This window comes from Topomyia yanbarensis, chromosome 3 (genome assembly GCF_030247195.1).
Source record: "Topomyia yanbarensis strain Yona2022 chromosome 3, ASM3024719v1, whole genome shotgun sequence".
In the NCBI taxonomy this organism is placed as follows: Eukaryota; Metazoa; Arthropoda; class Insecta; order Diptera; family Culicidae; genus Topomyia; species Topomyia yanbarensis.
In genome coordinates, this window is record NC_080672.1 from 159,890,660 (window position 1) to 159,909,560 (window position 18,901).

Genomic DNA, 18,901 nt, shown 5'->3' on the forward strand with positions numbered 1-18,901 from the left:
TGTGAAATAGTGAAATTATTTTACATAAATCGGAATATTGAAACAGTTGTTATTAAAATTTGCACGGCATTGAACGTAAGAACTAATGTTAGTGAAACTTAACTAAGATTTTGTAGGGAGACTTCACCAAGTGGCAAATCTGAAGGAGGGTACAATATTTATAATATTTACTATTCTTTAATATCTCGCAGTGGGGAGACTTAAAATGTAATTAAAAATTCGGCAAAAAATCATGAATTTTGCACATTGAATTTGAATGCCCTTTAAAGTATTTGGATTTTTCAGAGATTTGCGTGGGTTTAACTGAAAGCCTCGTCAAGTCTCCCCATGTTCCCCTACACTACTACCACAATGAAAACAATCTTTCTGCATCTAGCACACAGGAAAGAATCAACAGTGCGGCCAAACTAAAACATAAACTTGGAAATATATTTTAATGCAATTCTTGTCAATTATTTTGGTTGCTCGGCCATTTAAGGAAGCCGCTCTATTTTCAACGGCGAACGGAGCGTGGGAAAAGCCGGCCGAACTCCCCGGTATGCTGCATTACGCAGCGGAATGCTTCCATAGGATTGGTTCAAGAACCGTACTTCCATAAAGGAAACTTCTATATTGAAAAGTTACTTAGCACTGCCTTCATTGCACTATGGTCCCAAAGCTGTATTTAGGAAGACAAAACTGTTTGCGCCAAAACCGTTGGTTGTAGATATATAGTATCTTCGGCAAACTTTGTTAGTACTTTCTTGCCAACTTTTTTATATTAGTTGAATTAGGGTGGTCCTTGTGGTTAGGGTGTTCAAAGTATCAACTTTTTAGATATGTAAAATTCAGCTACATAGTGTTCTACAAAGTTATAAATTAATCAAATTGAAGCAACTTTTCCGAAGAAACTATGTGGCTATCTCTAATGGTTCATGTGCTATGATTTTTGCAATATTTAAGGTAGGGTGGCTCTTTAAAAATTGGTTTTCTATTAATATATTTTTATGTGTTAATTTCTCGCTAATACGTTGTTCTAGAGGTTTTTAGAACTTTTGTAAATACACATTTTTGCTGAAGCAATGAAGTTTCTATCTCTTTTGTTTGCATCGTTACAGGCGATTTTCAAAAAAAAATGGTTTTTTTCAAAGCTATATATCTTCCAACATTGCAAATGGATTTTCAATCTTTGAATTTAATTTGAAAGATCGGAACTTTTGCAGTTTTTGGTGAAAAAACTGCGGGAGCGTTATTTCTGTAAAATAAATAATTAATTTTTGAAAATGATGTATTTTTCAACAAAAATCGTTCATAACTTTTCAAATAGACGAGATAATAACTTTATTACTTCAGCAAAAATCTTCTCCATGCAAAGTTCTAAAAGTGTTGCAAACGAAGTATTTACGATAAATCAGTGTATGAAGAGACAAATGAAAAATAGTGATTTAAAGAGGTCACGTTTTGATCGCTCAATCTCTTATGGTAAAATCAACTGAGAAATAGTCAATGTGTGTTATAATGAAAATCTATTGAATATGTGACACTGTTTGAAAACACAACATTTTACCGTACAACTACATGTTAGAGTTAATTCACAATAGTGTTAATAGCGTACTATAGTAAACTCTAAATAAAAGTTATCTATTACGGGGCCAATAAAGCAAGTACCGTCATCATGCATTATATAGATGCTAGGGAATTATGGTTTATGAGTTATTTTACCAGTTCGCGGTTAGCGGTTTTCAGACCTCTTATTTTTATTTGTTTTGAAGTAACAAAAATTGAGAATCTTTCCTTAACTTACCCACAGCCGTCATTATAGTCGACAATTAATTTATACTTTCAAACATTGCATAAATGTTGGAAAAGCATACAATAATTTCCGCTGCTATGAATAACAAACTCGTTTCAAGATCTTATTTTAATATAACAAGACGTGAACTAAAACATTTTCTTTCTAGCACTCGTTTTGAGCACTAGTCCAAACCAAAAAGGATTTACTCAAGTGAGCATAGATAACTTTTGTAGGCCGATTTAGAATTAACGATAGTTTGCAGCTAACACTACTGTAAATCCACTGTACTATTTAGATGTACGGTAGATTGTTCTTTCAAAAACGTTTACAAATCCAATAGAATTGCCATGACATTCGGTATTATCACACTCAATGGCTATTTCTCATTTGATTTTACCATAAGAGATTGAACGTTGAAAACGTGACCCCTTAAAATCACTATATCTCATTTGTCACTTCATACATTGATTTATCGTAAATAGTTTGTTTGCAACACTGTTAGAACTTTGTATGGCGAAGATTTTTGCTGAAGTAACAAAGTTATTATCTCGTCTATTTGAAAAGTTATAAACGATTTTTGTTGAAAAATACACCATTTTCAAAAATTAATTATTTATTTTACAGAAATAACGCTCCCGTAGTTTTTCACCAAAAACTGCAAAAGTTCCGATCTTTTAAATGAAATTCAAAGATTGAAAATCCATTTGCAATGTTGAAAGATATATAGCTTTGAAAAAAACCATTTTTGTTTTGAAAATCGCCTGTAACTATGCAAACAAAAGAGATAGAAACTTCATTGCTTCGGCAAAAATGTGTATTTACAAAAGTTCTAAAAACCTCTAGAACAAAGTATTAGCGAGAAATTAACACATAAAAAGATATTAATAGAAAACCAATTTTTAAAGAGCCACCCTACCTTAAATATTGCAAAAATCATAGCACACGAACCATTAGAGATAGCCACATAGTTTCTTCGGCAAAGTTGCTTCAATTTGATTGATTTATAACTTTGTAGAACACTATGTAGCTGAATTTTACATATCTAAAAAGTTGATACTTTGAACACCCTAACCACAAGGACCACCCTAATTCAACTAATATAAAAAAGTTGGCAAGAAAGTACTAACAAAGTTTGCCGAAGATACTATATATCTAAAACCAACGGTTTTGGCGCAAACAGTTTTGTCTTCCTAAATACAGCTTTGGGACCATAGTGCATTGCTTCCAACAAGACAGACATGACTAACCCACGTGAAATGACTCCTGCTTGCATTCTTGCAAATAAGGCTATTGACGCGTGTGTCATATCGGAGCTCACAACTACGATATCTGTGCAATCACAGCTACTCTGACTATCGGTAACATAGACAACAAGCATATATAGTTCAGCATATCTACCGCATAACGCGTTACCTTCTTCTGACGATTACAAAACTGTAGCAGAAATGAGCTTCCGCTCATTTTGGCAGTGATGGAAATTCTCATCAGATCATTTGGGGCAGCTCACACATCAATCTGAGAAGCTCTGAACTAATGTAGTACATAAGTAGTACAAATCTCCAACTTTTGCGAGGTTTGGGACAGAGGAGCTAGCCTGGGTGTTAGACATAACACTTTGCTATGAAAGAATTTTGGATGAGCTGGAATATTGGCAGGATCCAAATGAAACTAAACCGTCTCTATTCGATCATAAATATATATTTTTCGATCATCATGATGTCACCCTCAATGTGACAAAATATAGTAATCATATCAAAATGTGACCTCTTTCTGAAAAACTTGGACACTAAATTTCATGAATATTTGCCAAAAATTAGTCAACTAAACGACTCGGATGACGTCGTGAATACAACAAACTCATTCATTGTAGCATCCTACGAAGAAACTTGTCCACTTCGTATTGTTAAATCGAGTAGGGGAATCCCTTGGTGAAAGCTTAGCTTCAAAGAACGAAGATGGATATGAGAAGAGCTTGGAAACAACGTCAGCGTGATGACTCTAGTGCTTTCAGGTCAGCTCGTAATTCTTATAATAAATGTCATTGATCTGCAGAGCGGGCAGTCTGGCAAAACTTTTATACTAATGTCTATTCGACTCACACTTTCCAGATTCTATCGATCCAGAACTGAACAATGTTCACAGATCTCATTCTGGCAATTCTCTTGGACAGTCTTGACTGATTTTCTCCATACAAATCGTCCGGAAAATATGGAATATTTCCCGTTCTACTGCCAAAGGGGTTTGATATTCTCAAACATGTCTTAAAAAAAACTATGCTTTCCAGTCTTGCTACCAAAAGCATTGCGAGAAATAACTGTTAGATTTATTCCCCAAGAAGGGAGATCTACTATAAAAAAGCCAAGAGTTTTAGGCCTATCAGCTTAAATTATTATCTTCCAAAAGCTTTTAAAAAATCATCTATCATTACATCAGGAATATATCCACTGCACAAAATGCAACATGCTTAACAGTGTGGGAAATCCACCATCATTATGCTTCAGGATGTTGTTTACAACATAGATAAGGCCATCTCGTTCAAGCAATCTAGATTGGGTGCATTCCTAGATATTGAAGGTGCTTTTGACAATGTGTCCCTTCAGTCTATTTTGGAAGCGACGCGCAGTCTGCATGTATCTCGGGTAGGATAAACGCAATACTTGGTGACCGCATTTTGGCAGGGCAGGGTTTCACTATTTTGAACGTTAATAACTTTGTTATTTATAAACGGATTTGCGTCGTTTACTGTCGTGAAAGGAGATTGGAACAATATCACTCGCTACTGTAGTGTATTGTATTCCAAGCAGAGATCTTCGCGATTATGTGCGGGGTATAATTGGTCCTTCAACGAAGCTTGCCGGTAAAGTTATAAACTTTTACTCCGATAGTCAGGATGTTATCAAGGGCCTTAGCTCAGACAAATCACGGTCCAAACTAGTGATCGCGTGCGGAACCCAAATCGAAGAACTAAGCATTGTCTCAACACTATCTACCTTGTCAGGGTACCCGGACATTACCTACCTATTCCTATAAAACCTTATTTATGATAATAATTTTAATTAACACATGTTAAACTAAATGCTAACAATAGAACTGATCACGTTCTAAACAATAGACGTTACGATTTTCTACACAACAGTAGTCGTCGCGTTTCTAAATGATAGTTACCACAATGTGCTGAACGCAATTTTGAACATGCCCGTTGGACGAGTTCGCGTGGGCTGTGGATAGTGCGTTATCGTGGGCATCATCGAAATACGCCGCATGTTGAAAAAGCGCGGCGCGTGACAAAACACTACATTCATAGGGACAGGAACAAAAGGACAAAAATATCTTTACAGATTATTGAAGGTGAACGTTTTCTGCGTCACTTGGCATATTTTTTTATTTTTTGTAGCGCCGAGAACACGAAAATATTTATCTTTATTAAAAATGTATGTAATACATATACTTCTATTAGAACAAATATTCCGTAAGTATATAAAAGTATATAAAAGTGTAAGCATCATTCTATAAGATTGATAGAATTAACCTTGCAAAACTTCCTCCAATTATCTTGAGTAGTTTTTGAGAAATAGGAAATTGAGAAAAATACAATTTCATTGTTTTCAAAATATTTATACCAAAAGTTACACTCCATGCACCCTACTCAAAAAAATATTTTTCATGAAAATCGGCGATTTTGTGGAAATTCCGAGGCTCATAGTTTGACTCGCTATTATAGTATATTATGTCGTCAATCTACATTGATAGATGGGCGAACACTACTAGTTTAGAATTATAATTAAGCTAATTTAGCTGATGTATAAGTCTTTTTGATACATTCAATGCGGACAAAATATGGGGATAATTTATAATTGTTTATTTTGATTTTATTGGTTCATACTATCATCTGATTTTTTGCGTTTTCACTCTTAATACTATCTACGAAAAAATGCACCACAAGTTCTTCTACGAACGACAGCATTGGAGGGCGCGAAAATCTTGATCTGCTCTAGAAAATAAGTCATGATCAGTGGGCTATTTCAGTATGCTTTCAATCGTCGAAGACACCTCGTCGTTGTTGTGCTATCTAATGACAAGCACAATTTAGTACTTTTCGAAAAAAAACGATTTTTAAAGATTGATATTGAATATCTTAAAATTTATAAATGTTAGAAGCTTTTCGGAGAATGCATTCGATACTTCTATCTTTTCTGAAGTAATCTCTCGATTTGTTCGAAGATCGGTTGACTGTAAACCAAAGTCGCTCGCATACGTGTCATAAGTGTGTATTGATGATAAAATATGTATGACGTGTCACAAATGTGCACAGAAGATTTCATATAAAAATGAATCATAACTGATTCGTATAATTATGCGTTATAGATAACTATGTCCAATATTATACTTTTTCATGCGATAGCAGCAATATCAGGAATTTCAACATATTCAATCTCAAACTTTAAAAATCGTTTTTCTCGAAAAGTGCTAAATGACGCTTGTCGTAAGATAGTGCATCAGCGACGATGTAAAGTTTTCAAATGTGGACCAGCGTCAATCTGCGCAAAGCCCTCGATGTGTAATTGGTTTTTGTGTCCTTTCGAGAGTACAGGAACGATTTTCTCCGGAGTACTTCTAGTTTCTCCTGGTACTGGAACAAACCTAGTAAGATCTGTTAAACAATCAACAAAAGCTTAATAAGCCACAACGTCCTCCAGTACATTAGAAGATACTACCAACACTGCCAACGAGATAACAAAAAACAAGGAAGATGATTTCGCGACCGCCAACCGCGAGCCGAAAAAAATGTCAAAACAATCAGCAATGTAGGATGATGTGCCTATTTACACCATGTTTCTATTATGACCCTAACCATTTGAAACCGTTGGTTAGAGCAGTGTCTGCCATCTTTGTTCAACACATTGAATCAAATGGTAGAGCAACAATAGGGGTATTCGATTCGAGTTTTCGTTGCGCTCATACACAAGAGTTTCACTGTTTTCAACGCATTGGTTTTATTATCTTGGTTCTTAACAACGAAGAAAAGCTGTTGATGCCAATTTGTACACCTTTCATTGATTATAGGCCGAGTAAGTAATGAATTAGTCAGGCATCCTCAGTATGGTAAAAATATGTACTTTACTCTACAAGATACCCAAAGTGACGATTGCATGGACGAAAGCGACAACCAAGAAAGCGAATCGAATGACCTTCAGGCGTTATCAACTGATGTTCAAAATGCTCAACCGACGCGGAAAATAATTTCCATACGCAACGGTAAATTACGTGTGCAATGAAATCGGTGGACGCACAGTTTTTGTTTATTTGTTGTAAATGTATAAAAGGCGAATAAAATACATAATAAATATACAACTTCGCCAAGCTTACGCATCGGACCGTGTCAAATAAAAAAAATTGGAAACTATAAGGGCCAGCTCAATGGGGTTGTAAGAACTGTTGACGTAGACTTTTTTGATTACAATATTATTTCATCAGTTAGGATATTTGGATGATTAATAATAATTGAAATAGGTTAATTTCGAGAGAAATGTCGCGGCGGATGAGATGCCACACTCTCTATATTTCGTATATAGGATCACTTTTGTACTCTTATAATTTTTCTAGCTAATGCCCATCGCGCGTTGCTGCGACTTTCAACGAAATAGGAGGAAAACACAATTTGGTTAGAAGAGCCATCTGACGGGCAGATAATCCACAACCAATGGCACACAAATACGCTCCATTACAGATGTCTACTGTGTATAAATTTTTACGGCAATCGGTCAAGCCGTTTGGGAGTCCATAAATCACATGCATACAAACATTGTCTCTTATATATATATATATATATATATATATATATATATATATATATATATATATATATATATATATATATATATATATATATATATATATATATATATATATATATATATATATATATATATATATATATATATATATATATATATATATATATATATTGAAAATTAAGACTGCAACTTTCATCGATATAGGAGGAAAACACAATATGTTCCGAAGCGCCATCTGGCGGGCAAATAATCCCCAACCAATATCATACAAACACGCTCCATAACAAACGCCTACTATGTACAATTTTTTACGGCAATCGGTTAAGCCGTTTAGGAGTTTATAAATCATTTACATAAAAACATTGACTTTTATATATATAGAAGATAGATAGACTAGCTAATACCCATCGCGCGTTGCTGCGACTTTCATCGATATAGGAGGAAAACACAATTTGTTCCGAAGCGCCATCTAGCGGGCAGATAATCCCCAACCAATAGCACACAAACACGCTCCATAACAAACGCCTACTATGTACAAATTTTTACGGCAATCGGTTAAGCCGTTTAGGAGTCTATAAATCATATGCATACAATCATTGACTTTTATATATATATATATATATATATATATATATATATATATATATATATATATATATATATATATATATATATATATATATATATATATATATATATATATATATATATATATATATATATATATATATATATATATATATATATATATATATATATATATATATATATATATATATATATATATATATATATATATATATATATATATATATATATATATATATATATATATATATATATATAGGTAAATAGATAAGTAGATTGTGAGTTTGTCTTGCAAAGAAGTACAAATTTGAGATGTAAAAAATCCTTATTATTACTTTACGAAAATTTTATTAAAGATTAAGTGCGTCCACTGCCTATATTCGCGAGTCAGTCCCATGTAGATATGGAATCCCAGAACATGGGAATGACTTGCGATTATGGGCAGTCCAGTTGCATCACAGAGTGCCGAAAATTTTTCAGCACCGCATTAAAATTAATTTTTTTTGCATCGTTCGATTTTTTTAATTGGTAAATCATGTATTGAATAGCTGGGACCTTTTAGAAGGCATTCTGATCATGAGCACGGTCATCCATAACTTCAGAGGAAAATGTCATCGTGCGTCATCTCTCCCCTACAATTGGGATAGATGCCGCATCAAAATTGCGGGTGAGAAACATTGATTGCTGCAAGAAATTCAATTTTTCTTCCGTTATGCTACCTAGATCGGTTGGAGCAAAGGAAGCGTTGTGTGAAAACACTATTGGGGCATGATAGCATCGTTCTTTTAGCCGTATTGCCTGCCACCGAAGCGGAAGATGGCGCACCATTATGATGGTGTGACGGAGATAGAAGATCTGTATATATGTTGTCTTTCTATTGTGAAGCGGAATAACACGTTTAAACTAGTACCTGAAGAGGTAGGCATTTTTTTATTTGTTGCTTTTGTTGCTCTGAACCTGAATTTACAATTTTTGCTCGAATATGGCATGCTAAAAAAATGATTTATGCTTCATTTGGAATCCAAATGACAATTTGTCAATTGTCATCTACGACACTGGATTATAATAATTGCACCCGACCAGGAGAAAATAACTGGGCAATAACCCGAGCATAATATTTTTTGGTATTCAGACCAAAATTTGGTATTAATTGATTATTATACCTCATTGAGGTATTGAGCAAGTATTGAAGAAACAATTTTAAATACCTGCTCAATACCTCAATGAGGTATAATACTTTATTTTCGTATTATTTATGTATTCCACTGTTTTTTTACAAATACCAAATCAATACCTTATTGAATAGAATCCATAGAGTTAATTTTGTTATTGGAAGGTTGTAGAATGTTTTATTATTATTCAGGTATTATAATAACTCGTTACATTATCAAAAAGTTATTTGTAGAACATGTCTGTGTTATTTTTTTTGGTATTTTACCTCTTATGTAGAGCTCATTAATACCATATTGTGGTAAACAGTCGTTGGTATTGATACCTAAATTTGGTATTCCACAGTTATTTTCTTCTGCTCGGGCAGAGCGTTGTGGCGCGTTGAATCCGTTGGCTGTTCTCGTCATACGAATAAAATGTGAAAAAGAAAAGCGAAGTTAATTTTTCAATTTGTTGGATATTTCGTCCAAACTTTGACTTTGAGGTAACCTTTTCAAACATCATTGAATTGTCTATCTGTATTGATATCAAATGAATAAAATTCATATAACTTCCCCCGTAAGATACAGGTTGTGGCGTTTTTGGCCAATCAAGCCATCCGCTGTGGCTCGACATTCTCCTCTTCGGCCAATCTAAAAAGAGACTTTCACATCCGGAAGGAACGTCGAAAGCTCAGTTCGAAGGACTCTGAAGTTGGAGATCATCACTGTTATCGGCGGAGAAGATTGGTGTTTATTCTAATTGACATTATGCATAATGCGAGGAAAATTACAAATTTCTTTTATTTCACATCTGGATAAAACATCGAATAAGTTGCTTCAATCAATTGAATTTTTAGGTGGAAAAGTTACCCTTTTTCGTTTATTTTTGATATTTGGCACACGGCCTTCTGGGAGGATCCAGACATGTTGAAAGAATTAAATATTTCTTTAGGCTGAATTATTCTTGAAGCGTTTTAGCACAGACCTACCAGACATGACATTGAGAACAGTTCCTTGAAAAAAACGTGATCACCATTTCAAAACTAACTTCGACTTGCACACTATCATCGCCTGATGGCGATCCCTTGAATTATACCGTATATATGACTCATATTGAAATTGATTCTATTTATTGTGGATCGACCCTAACGCGGCGGCTTTGAAATCATAGCGGCGTACACACAGAATTTTATTTATTCATCGATAGCTTCCTTTTTATACGCCTCTCGTTTCTTCTGCTGTATTTTTTATGCATTGGACATATTCGGTCTATCCACTCATTGAATGCTTACTAGAAGTATATGCATGAAAATGCATAAAAATCACAGCAGAAGAAAAGAGACGGGAATAGAAAGTATGCTAACTATGCATATTTTTGTTTCTCAGTGTAGCAGATACCTGGAATTCATCATTCAGATCTTGCATGCAAGATCAGACGTGCTGTACTAAAAACTTTTTGGCCAAAAGCGTAGTGAGATGCAAGGTCCTTGGTGAGATGGAGAAACTGACACACAAATAAATTGCATCTCACCAAAAACTGTCATGTGTTAATAAGGTTCATACGGTTTCACAATTTGTCTGGAACATAAAAAAAATGAATTATCTGGAAAATTTGCTGATCTATTTCACAAATCTTTCTACATTTTATATATTCAGTATAGTTACATCTGTGGCAATCGTTATTTTAACCATTTATGTAGGAAGTGTGACACGGCTCACAAACGGAACTAATGGACCAGATGATAATAAATTGCAGCACCTTACGAAGGTATAATTGTCCTAAAGAAGAATGTTCAAAACAAAAGAATACTGGATATATTCCTTTCAGGAACAACCAAAACAGTTAGATGATTGACGAAGAAAGCGAAGACGAAAACTTGAGGATAGAATCCGTTCGGCAGCTAAAATCTGCGAAATTAAAGTCTTTGGAAAAAACTCTCACGGAAGAACAGAGGGAGGCCGAAAAAGAGTAACTTAATTTTATGTCTTGCAAAACAATCGTGCGTGATTTGATTTCATTGTTTTAGAATCGAAAAAGTGCAACTAGCTGCGATATTTGATCTGCTTCGGAAACAAAATGAAGAGTTTCGTATAGATTCGGCTCTTAATGAAGATGAGCTCCACGACCAGCTTAGCTTGTATCGGTGAAAACTACATTGAAAAAAAGTTCAACGAAATAATAAGTTATTAAATTATTTTACACTTCAAAAAGAGTTCAATTGAACGGTATTAGATACATCAATTAAACAGATGAGTTTTAGTTGTTTATAAAATAACGTTACTATCAAAAGTAGATATACCGAATGAAAATTTATTTAAGTAGAGCACAGTGGTGTAAATGTCTAGTTCACAAGCAAAGGTTAAGTTTAATGTCATAGTCTAGTCTTTAGTTGTAACACATCTTTATCCGTCCTCCCATATCTATATGTATAATTCAAATCATGGATATACCTACTTTTCATTTTTTTATATTTTCGTTTCAAAAGGGTAATGTAAATTAACTAATGTAATATTTCTAATTCTAGTCAAACCAGTTGAATGTACGTGATTCGATTTTACAAAGCTTCTTCTGTTCTTACTATTAATATATAATCATTAGAATAAAAGTACAAGAACCGTAACCTCCAATATACAGAATTGAAATATTTGATTATATTTTAAGTAGAATATTTCTAACGTTTCAATACAGGAGTCCCGGTTCAAAAATTCATGCTGAATTAGTTTCTCAGCTCATTGCACTGAATGAAAACATTATATTCGCGCTATCTGATAGAAAATATATGACGCAGTTTCGTATGCAATTTCATTAAACTTACGACTACTATAAAAACGAAAATAATGGATTTTGTGAAAGCAGTTATTATCTGCGCCATGATATCTACAAATGGTGGCTCATGCATGGGTCTATTTTGGCCTTATTAGAGAAAGTGCCGTACTATTTTATTAATAACTCGGCCTACAACCAATAGATTCCATATAAAGAGGCATCGACATCTTTGATACGATTCCATTTAATCTCAATTTTCATATCAATGTAATGATTTTTTTAATAATTTTGTTCATATCAATAAAGTTGCCTTTTTGGAAAAATCGTCCCTTTTTACATGAATAAATTTTTTAAATGAATCGTTCAAGGATACCACAAGCTCATAAACAAATAAAATTTGTTTAGTTTAATGCTTTGAGCTGTTGGACTGGAATGATAGTCACGGCAAGCCTCTTCGAAAAAACACGTTTTGCGGAAATTGTTACAACTTTGATAATTATTAGTATTTTTCATGCTCTCGAGCTGAATTTACAAATTAGACATTGTGCTAGGCAAGACTTACAACAAGTATGCAATGAAAATGTGGCTTTACAAAAATTCATACTGTTCCCTATTTTCCCGCACCTCAACATTTATAACCTATTACAGTATAAACGCTCAAAATAAACACTGCTATCTTGTGAACTACTCATCATATAGATTCTCTTCCGGGCAACCGGCACAGTGTATTTAATAGAACCACCTTATGCAAAATCAGCATCTCTGAAATTTCGGAATAGGAAAGAATGGACTTTCACTAGCGACCAACATTAAAATAATTCGTCGCACAGTGGCCTAACTAGAACAAATTCCTAGTGAAAACTTTTCTGTACGTTTGCAAGCATTATGTGGCATGTCAAAGAGTGTTTAAAATGGTTTTAGCCTTTCTCATATAGAAAGGCAATGCAATTGCTCCAAAAATTGACTTTCTAACCGAGGCCTGGAGGGCCGAGTCTCATATACCACTCGACTTAGTTCGTCGAGATTGAAAAATATCTGTATGTATGTATGTATGTATGTGTGTGTATATATATATATATATATATATATATATATATATATATATATATATATATATATATATATATATATATATATATATATATATATATATATATATATATATACATATACATATACATATATATATATATATATATATATATATATATATATATATATATATATATATATATATATATATATATATATATATATATATATATATATATATATATATATATATATATATATATATATATATATATATATATATATATATATATATGCGTATATGCGTATTGACAAAATATCCACATCGGTTTCTCGGAGATGGCTGAACCAATTTTTACAAACTAAGATTAAAATGAAAGGTATTACATTCCCATCGGCTGCGATTGAATTTTATTTTGATCCGACATCTGGTTCCGGAGTTACGAGTTGAAGAGTACGGTTACAAAAAATTTTAAGTCATGATCCGTCCACATCAATTTCTCGGAATTTTTTAACCGATTTTCACAAGCTTAGTCTTAATTGAAAGGTACAAGGTTACTATTGACTGCTATTGAATTTTGTGTGGTTCCAACATCTAGTTCCTGAATTACAGGGTGATCGGTGGTTCCGGAAGGCCCGGTATAAGTATCCAAATTTAGAATAACAATTACATCAGTTTCTTGGAAATAGCTAGATGCCGATTGGACCAAATTCAGTATCAACTGAAAGCTTTCACAACCCGTAAACTGCTATTAAATTTCATGCCGATCCAACTTGCGGTTCCGGAGTTACGAGCGGTCGCACAGAAACTTCCGCAATGAATGCAAAAAAGCTAAAAATTTCACTAAAATGTGTGTCAAACAACTTGCTTTTGCAGTTCTAGATCATTGTTGACCTTATTGACCATCATAGATAGTTCCGGAAGTGCCCCGGAAAAGTAACCGCCTATCAAAATTAACAAACTCACATCAGTTTATCAGGGATGGTTGGGCCGATTTTCACAAAGTTAGTCCCAATTGAAAGGTATATTATCCCCATAAGCGTCTATAAAATTTCGTAGGTTTCGGTTTTATGGTTCTGGCAATATAGACTGAACTGTCCGGTCACATAAGAAATTCTCATATAAGCTGGAACAATTTTTTTTTCAAAGGGCATGACCCAGTGAAATTTCAGAAATCGAATTCGTATTTCCGATGCCAAATATCTTTAAACCTCGAGCACTCGCGCTGTTGTACTTTGAACAACACTTTGAGATTTTTCGTTGTCATTTTGTTGCAAAGACATTTATCAATGCCAAACCACTATTTATTCTTCAAAAATCATGTTTTGGACAAGATACAATCATTTTTGTGCACTGGTATACTTCAAGTGCAACAATACAATCTGAAATTGTTTGATAAAACAAGACCAATAGAACGCGCGATGTGGGAAGTTCGACCAAAATATATTTCCTTCGATATATCTCTTGATCCCGATCATGTGGAGGGTTACTTCCATCGATAAACTTGTTCAGCAGATCAAGAGCTAGTCAATGGAAGATAAAATAGTTTGAATTTAAAATTCTGCCGCTATGTGGCTCCAGTGAGCATTTTATTTTTTCAGCTTACTGTATCTAAAGATCTAGATTTTTTAGAAAATTAGTATCGTTGACGAGGTTGCTTAGCAAATCAAATGTGGTATAACGGTTTTTTCAGAAAACTACCGTTAGGCGGCGCTAGTGAGCATGTCAGTTGTTCAACCTAATGTATTTTGTTCAACGTTGTTCAACCTAATTTGATATTTCCTGATTTTTAAGCGAGTCAATGCATTCGGCAAATTTGATCACGAGATCAAAACCTTCGAGGTGGTATATCGAAGAGTATGGGATTCTTCCACTAGGAGGCGCTAGTGAACTTGACCATGTCATTTTGTCGACCTACTGTATCTCAGTTTCCTGACTCTTTGAAAGGTGGTTCTCTTTTTTCGTTGAACTAAAACCAAAAAAAATGTACGCAAAGAAATTAAGATTTGGAAATCGTAAAACTCTTGTGTACCATTTCTGTAACACCATTCAAACACTCACGATGGTAATCTGTAAAAGGGGTGCTAGCAACACGCACAGAAATAATGACACAACACTCCTAAATTCAGAAAAATGCTAAACAAACACAATTGTTCTTCAATTTGTTCAACGTACTGATTTGATTCGAAAATCGTATAGCTCACTTATGACATGAATTATGCTATCATACTGTGTAGAACAATATTGATTATAAGTATTGAATAGAATAAAACAATTTTACGTGTATCAGTTACATTTACTTATTTGGCTGCTAAATTCATCTGAATAATTTGTCCAAAATATTTACATAACACGCTTTGGATGTAGTTATGATACTACACTCAAAATAATCTGACTGTACAATCCATTTGTTACCCGCACTTAGCAATTATATGCGCAAAAAGAGTATATTCATCAAGTGCAAAACATATATCGTCGCTGTTGTGCTATCTTATGACAAGCGCCATTTAGCACATTTCGAGAAAAACGATTTTTAAAGTTTGAGATTGAATATCTTGAAACTTATAAATGGTATAAACATTCCAAAGAAGACAATTAATGCTTCTATCTATTCTTCATCAATCTCTCAAATATTACGAAGATCGCTTGACTATGTTGCGAGTTTTTACTATGAATGTAAACAAAAGTCGCACTCACACGTGTCATAGGCGTGTATTGATGACAAAATTTGTATAACGTGTCATAATCGTGCATGAAAAATTTTCCATAGAAAAAAATCATCAATTTTTAACTTTTATTCATATCTTTGCGTTCATATGGGCTATAAACAATCGGTGAAATGCATTTTGAAGGAAATGAGTCAGGGCATCTAGAAAAAATAGTTATTTTTAGTTACAGTGTTGCCAAATATCCTTTATTTCCAATTTAAATCTAAAACTGTGTTTTTCTCACAACTAGTGTAATTTTCTTTTGAAAATGTTTATGTCATTGTGTTCCTCAGACATTTTCACGCATAAAAACATCTAGAACTTCAATATAACTTGTGCAAATCCCTAGATACAGTGATTTTAAACAAAAAACTCACAATTTCTCATGACGTTTCTCGCAATATCTAAGTAACCAAGTAGAATTTCAAAATTCTGAAAACGCCACGACGATATTTTAAGTGCAAACTGTAGAATTCAACAAGTTTACACATAAATTATATGTACGTGTCACTATAGACTCATGTTTTATGTGCCGAAGTTATAAAATGTCAATGCAAAAATAGTATGTATTGATATTTTTCTCATCAGATCTATGTGCGAGTAAATAGTATGCATATGCAGCCGCTAATTGCAAAAATCTGTGTGTAGAATTAATAGATGTTACTGTTATATTTTTATCAGTGTAGGACTACGTAGTTAATGAAAACTGTCAAGAAGGGTCCGGTTCGCGGTGACATTTACTTTTTCCGCATCGCACGTCCTATCCCAGGTTTCACATGGTGCCAGAATTTCAAAATTCTTGAATCAACAACTCTGGCAAAGACATTGCACTTCTAAATAGTCGTAATCTTGCGATTCATGAATATGCATGTTCACTGTTGAAAAATCATACAGTTAGAGGTGTGCGCCGATGAAAAATGTCGTTATCGGCGGCGTTGGTGTGATTTGGGCCGGCGGCGTATCGGCGTGATGCCACTCGCTAAAATCATCGACGGCGGCGGCGGCGCAAAGCGGCGTGGGATATTTTTTGATTTGGATGGGAAGTAGTAATTTTCTCAATTATCTTGCTATGTTGACTATTGTGTCTGCGTGTGTCAAAATTAAACCAAATATTAATGACGTAGCGGTGTCATCAGCTTTAAGTATAACACTATGTTTTCAACCGGAAATTATTTTTATTTGAGAAAATGGAAAAAATAAAAGTAAATATTTTTAGCAGTAGGGTGGATGTACCAATAGTCGCATGCTTAAGGAAAATTTTTGATAAAAAATCGATTAATAGACCTATGGGCAATGTTAATACATTAAACGAAAGCTTTCAGTCCCTACTTCATAGGAAAAATATAAAGATGGCTTAATAACCAATTTATGTATTCAAAACCGCTTGTACCACTATAGGAACACATGTACCAATAGTGGTGCAATCGCTAATTTCGGTTCCTATTGTTGCAAATCCCATTGCTTTCTTATAGGACTTGCAACTATAGGTACACTACATCAACTATAGGTGCAAGGGAGCTCAAAATTCTAAGAAAATCATTTTTTTCAATAGTTATTTGAGCAAATTTCAAGGATAACAGTTTTATTGTCGCATAATTTTAGTGCGATGTATCGATAAAAAAAATATTTGTTGATGGTTGGTACCTTAGTTAGGCGTATAACCCACTACTGCCATTATTGGTACACCTCAACTATAGGAGCACCCACCCTACCCAAAATTGCGATTACTAAAGATAAATTTAAATCACCGCTCCTAATGCTTGGAATGCCAACCGTTACGAATATCGATGCTAACACAGTTTCAGAAAGCATGAACAGTTTTATGCCATTCATTTTAATAAATATTCCTCTGAGATGAAATAACAATACCTGGTTTTCAGTCTAATTTCTACTTCTGCCTGAGCCAGACAACCGAGTGAAGTGAACGACAACCACCGTTATCTCGAGACCAAAGGAAACGTATTTATTACTGCCATAATGAGTAAAGTTGGTTTAGCATCGTTCATCCGACCCTACGCCGCGATCGTTGACTTTGAATATTGTTCTACACGACTGTGCTGTCGTGAAGCGGAACATTTTTGCCTTTCTCAATAGAAAGGTATTGCAATTGCTCTGAAAACCGACTTTTTAACGGAGGCCCGGAGGGCCGAGTGACATATACCATTCGATTCAGTTCGTCGAGTTCGACAAATGTCTCTGTGTGTATGTATGTGTGTATGTGAAAAACTGGCAACAAGGTTAGACAAGTCGGTTAGTTGTTTTTATCTCTCTGTGCTAATATTGTGTTTTTATCGTTTTTTTCGGATTTATTCGTTGTGGATTACTACATATCTGACGTATTTTTCATCACTGCATCGATGTGACTCGGAGTTCAACGCTGTTTGTCAAATTATATCGGAAAATCTCCAAAAAACTGCACCGCATTCGCTTTGTGTTGAGGTCGTACGGAAAAAAGCAATGGAGCCTGTTTGTTGTGCTTGTACTCGCAGTCTTGACAAGGCCGACGAAATAGTTTGCAACGGCTTTTGTAAATCATCTTTTCACCTCAAATGTGCTCACCAGTCAGCGGAAATTCGTGACGCTGTATCTGGATGCTCACAATTGTTTTGGATGTGCAAAGCTTGTATGAAAATGATGGCAAACGCTTGTTTTCGTCAAGTAATTTCATCCACGAACAATGCAATGCAGTCAATGGTTGATGAGCAGAACAAGGTGCTGGACGAGCTGAGGAATGAAATTGCACTCAACACAACGAAGATTGATACAATACTCCAGCGAACGCCCTTTCCCACTACACCACGTAACCCGAATTCACGCAAGAGACCACGGCTGTTAATCCCGAATGAACCACCGCATCGCACCGATAACATTTTCGAAGGTACAAAAGATATTGAACCGGACGACACTATACCATTGGTCGCAGCTAGAAAGAATAAACAGTTTTGGCTGTACTTATCTGGTTTCGATCCTCAGGCAACAGTGCATCAAATCGAAAAGCTAATCAGGAACAATTTAAAAACAGACACAGCTGTGGACGTTGTTAAACTTGTACCTAAAGGCAAAACACTCGATGAACTTTCGTTTG

General features: G+C 34.4%; 1 protein-coding gene across 1 annotated transcript; it reads left to right on the forward strand.

Annotated features, from left to right (window-relative positions):
• Positions 1–10,855: 10,855 nt before the first annotated feature.
• Positions 10,856–13,115, forward strand: LOC131692577 (uncharacterized). The gene is given in 3 exon segments (XM_058979696.1): positions 10,856–11,084; positions 11,137–11,277; positions 11,336–13,115. Coding segments are annotated over 3 exon segments (444 nt in total). The 5' UTR covers positions 10,856–10,902; the 3' UTR covers positions 11,457–13,115.
• The last annotated feature ends 5,786 nt before the right edge of the window (positions 13,116–18,901 follow it).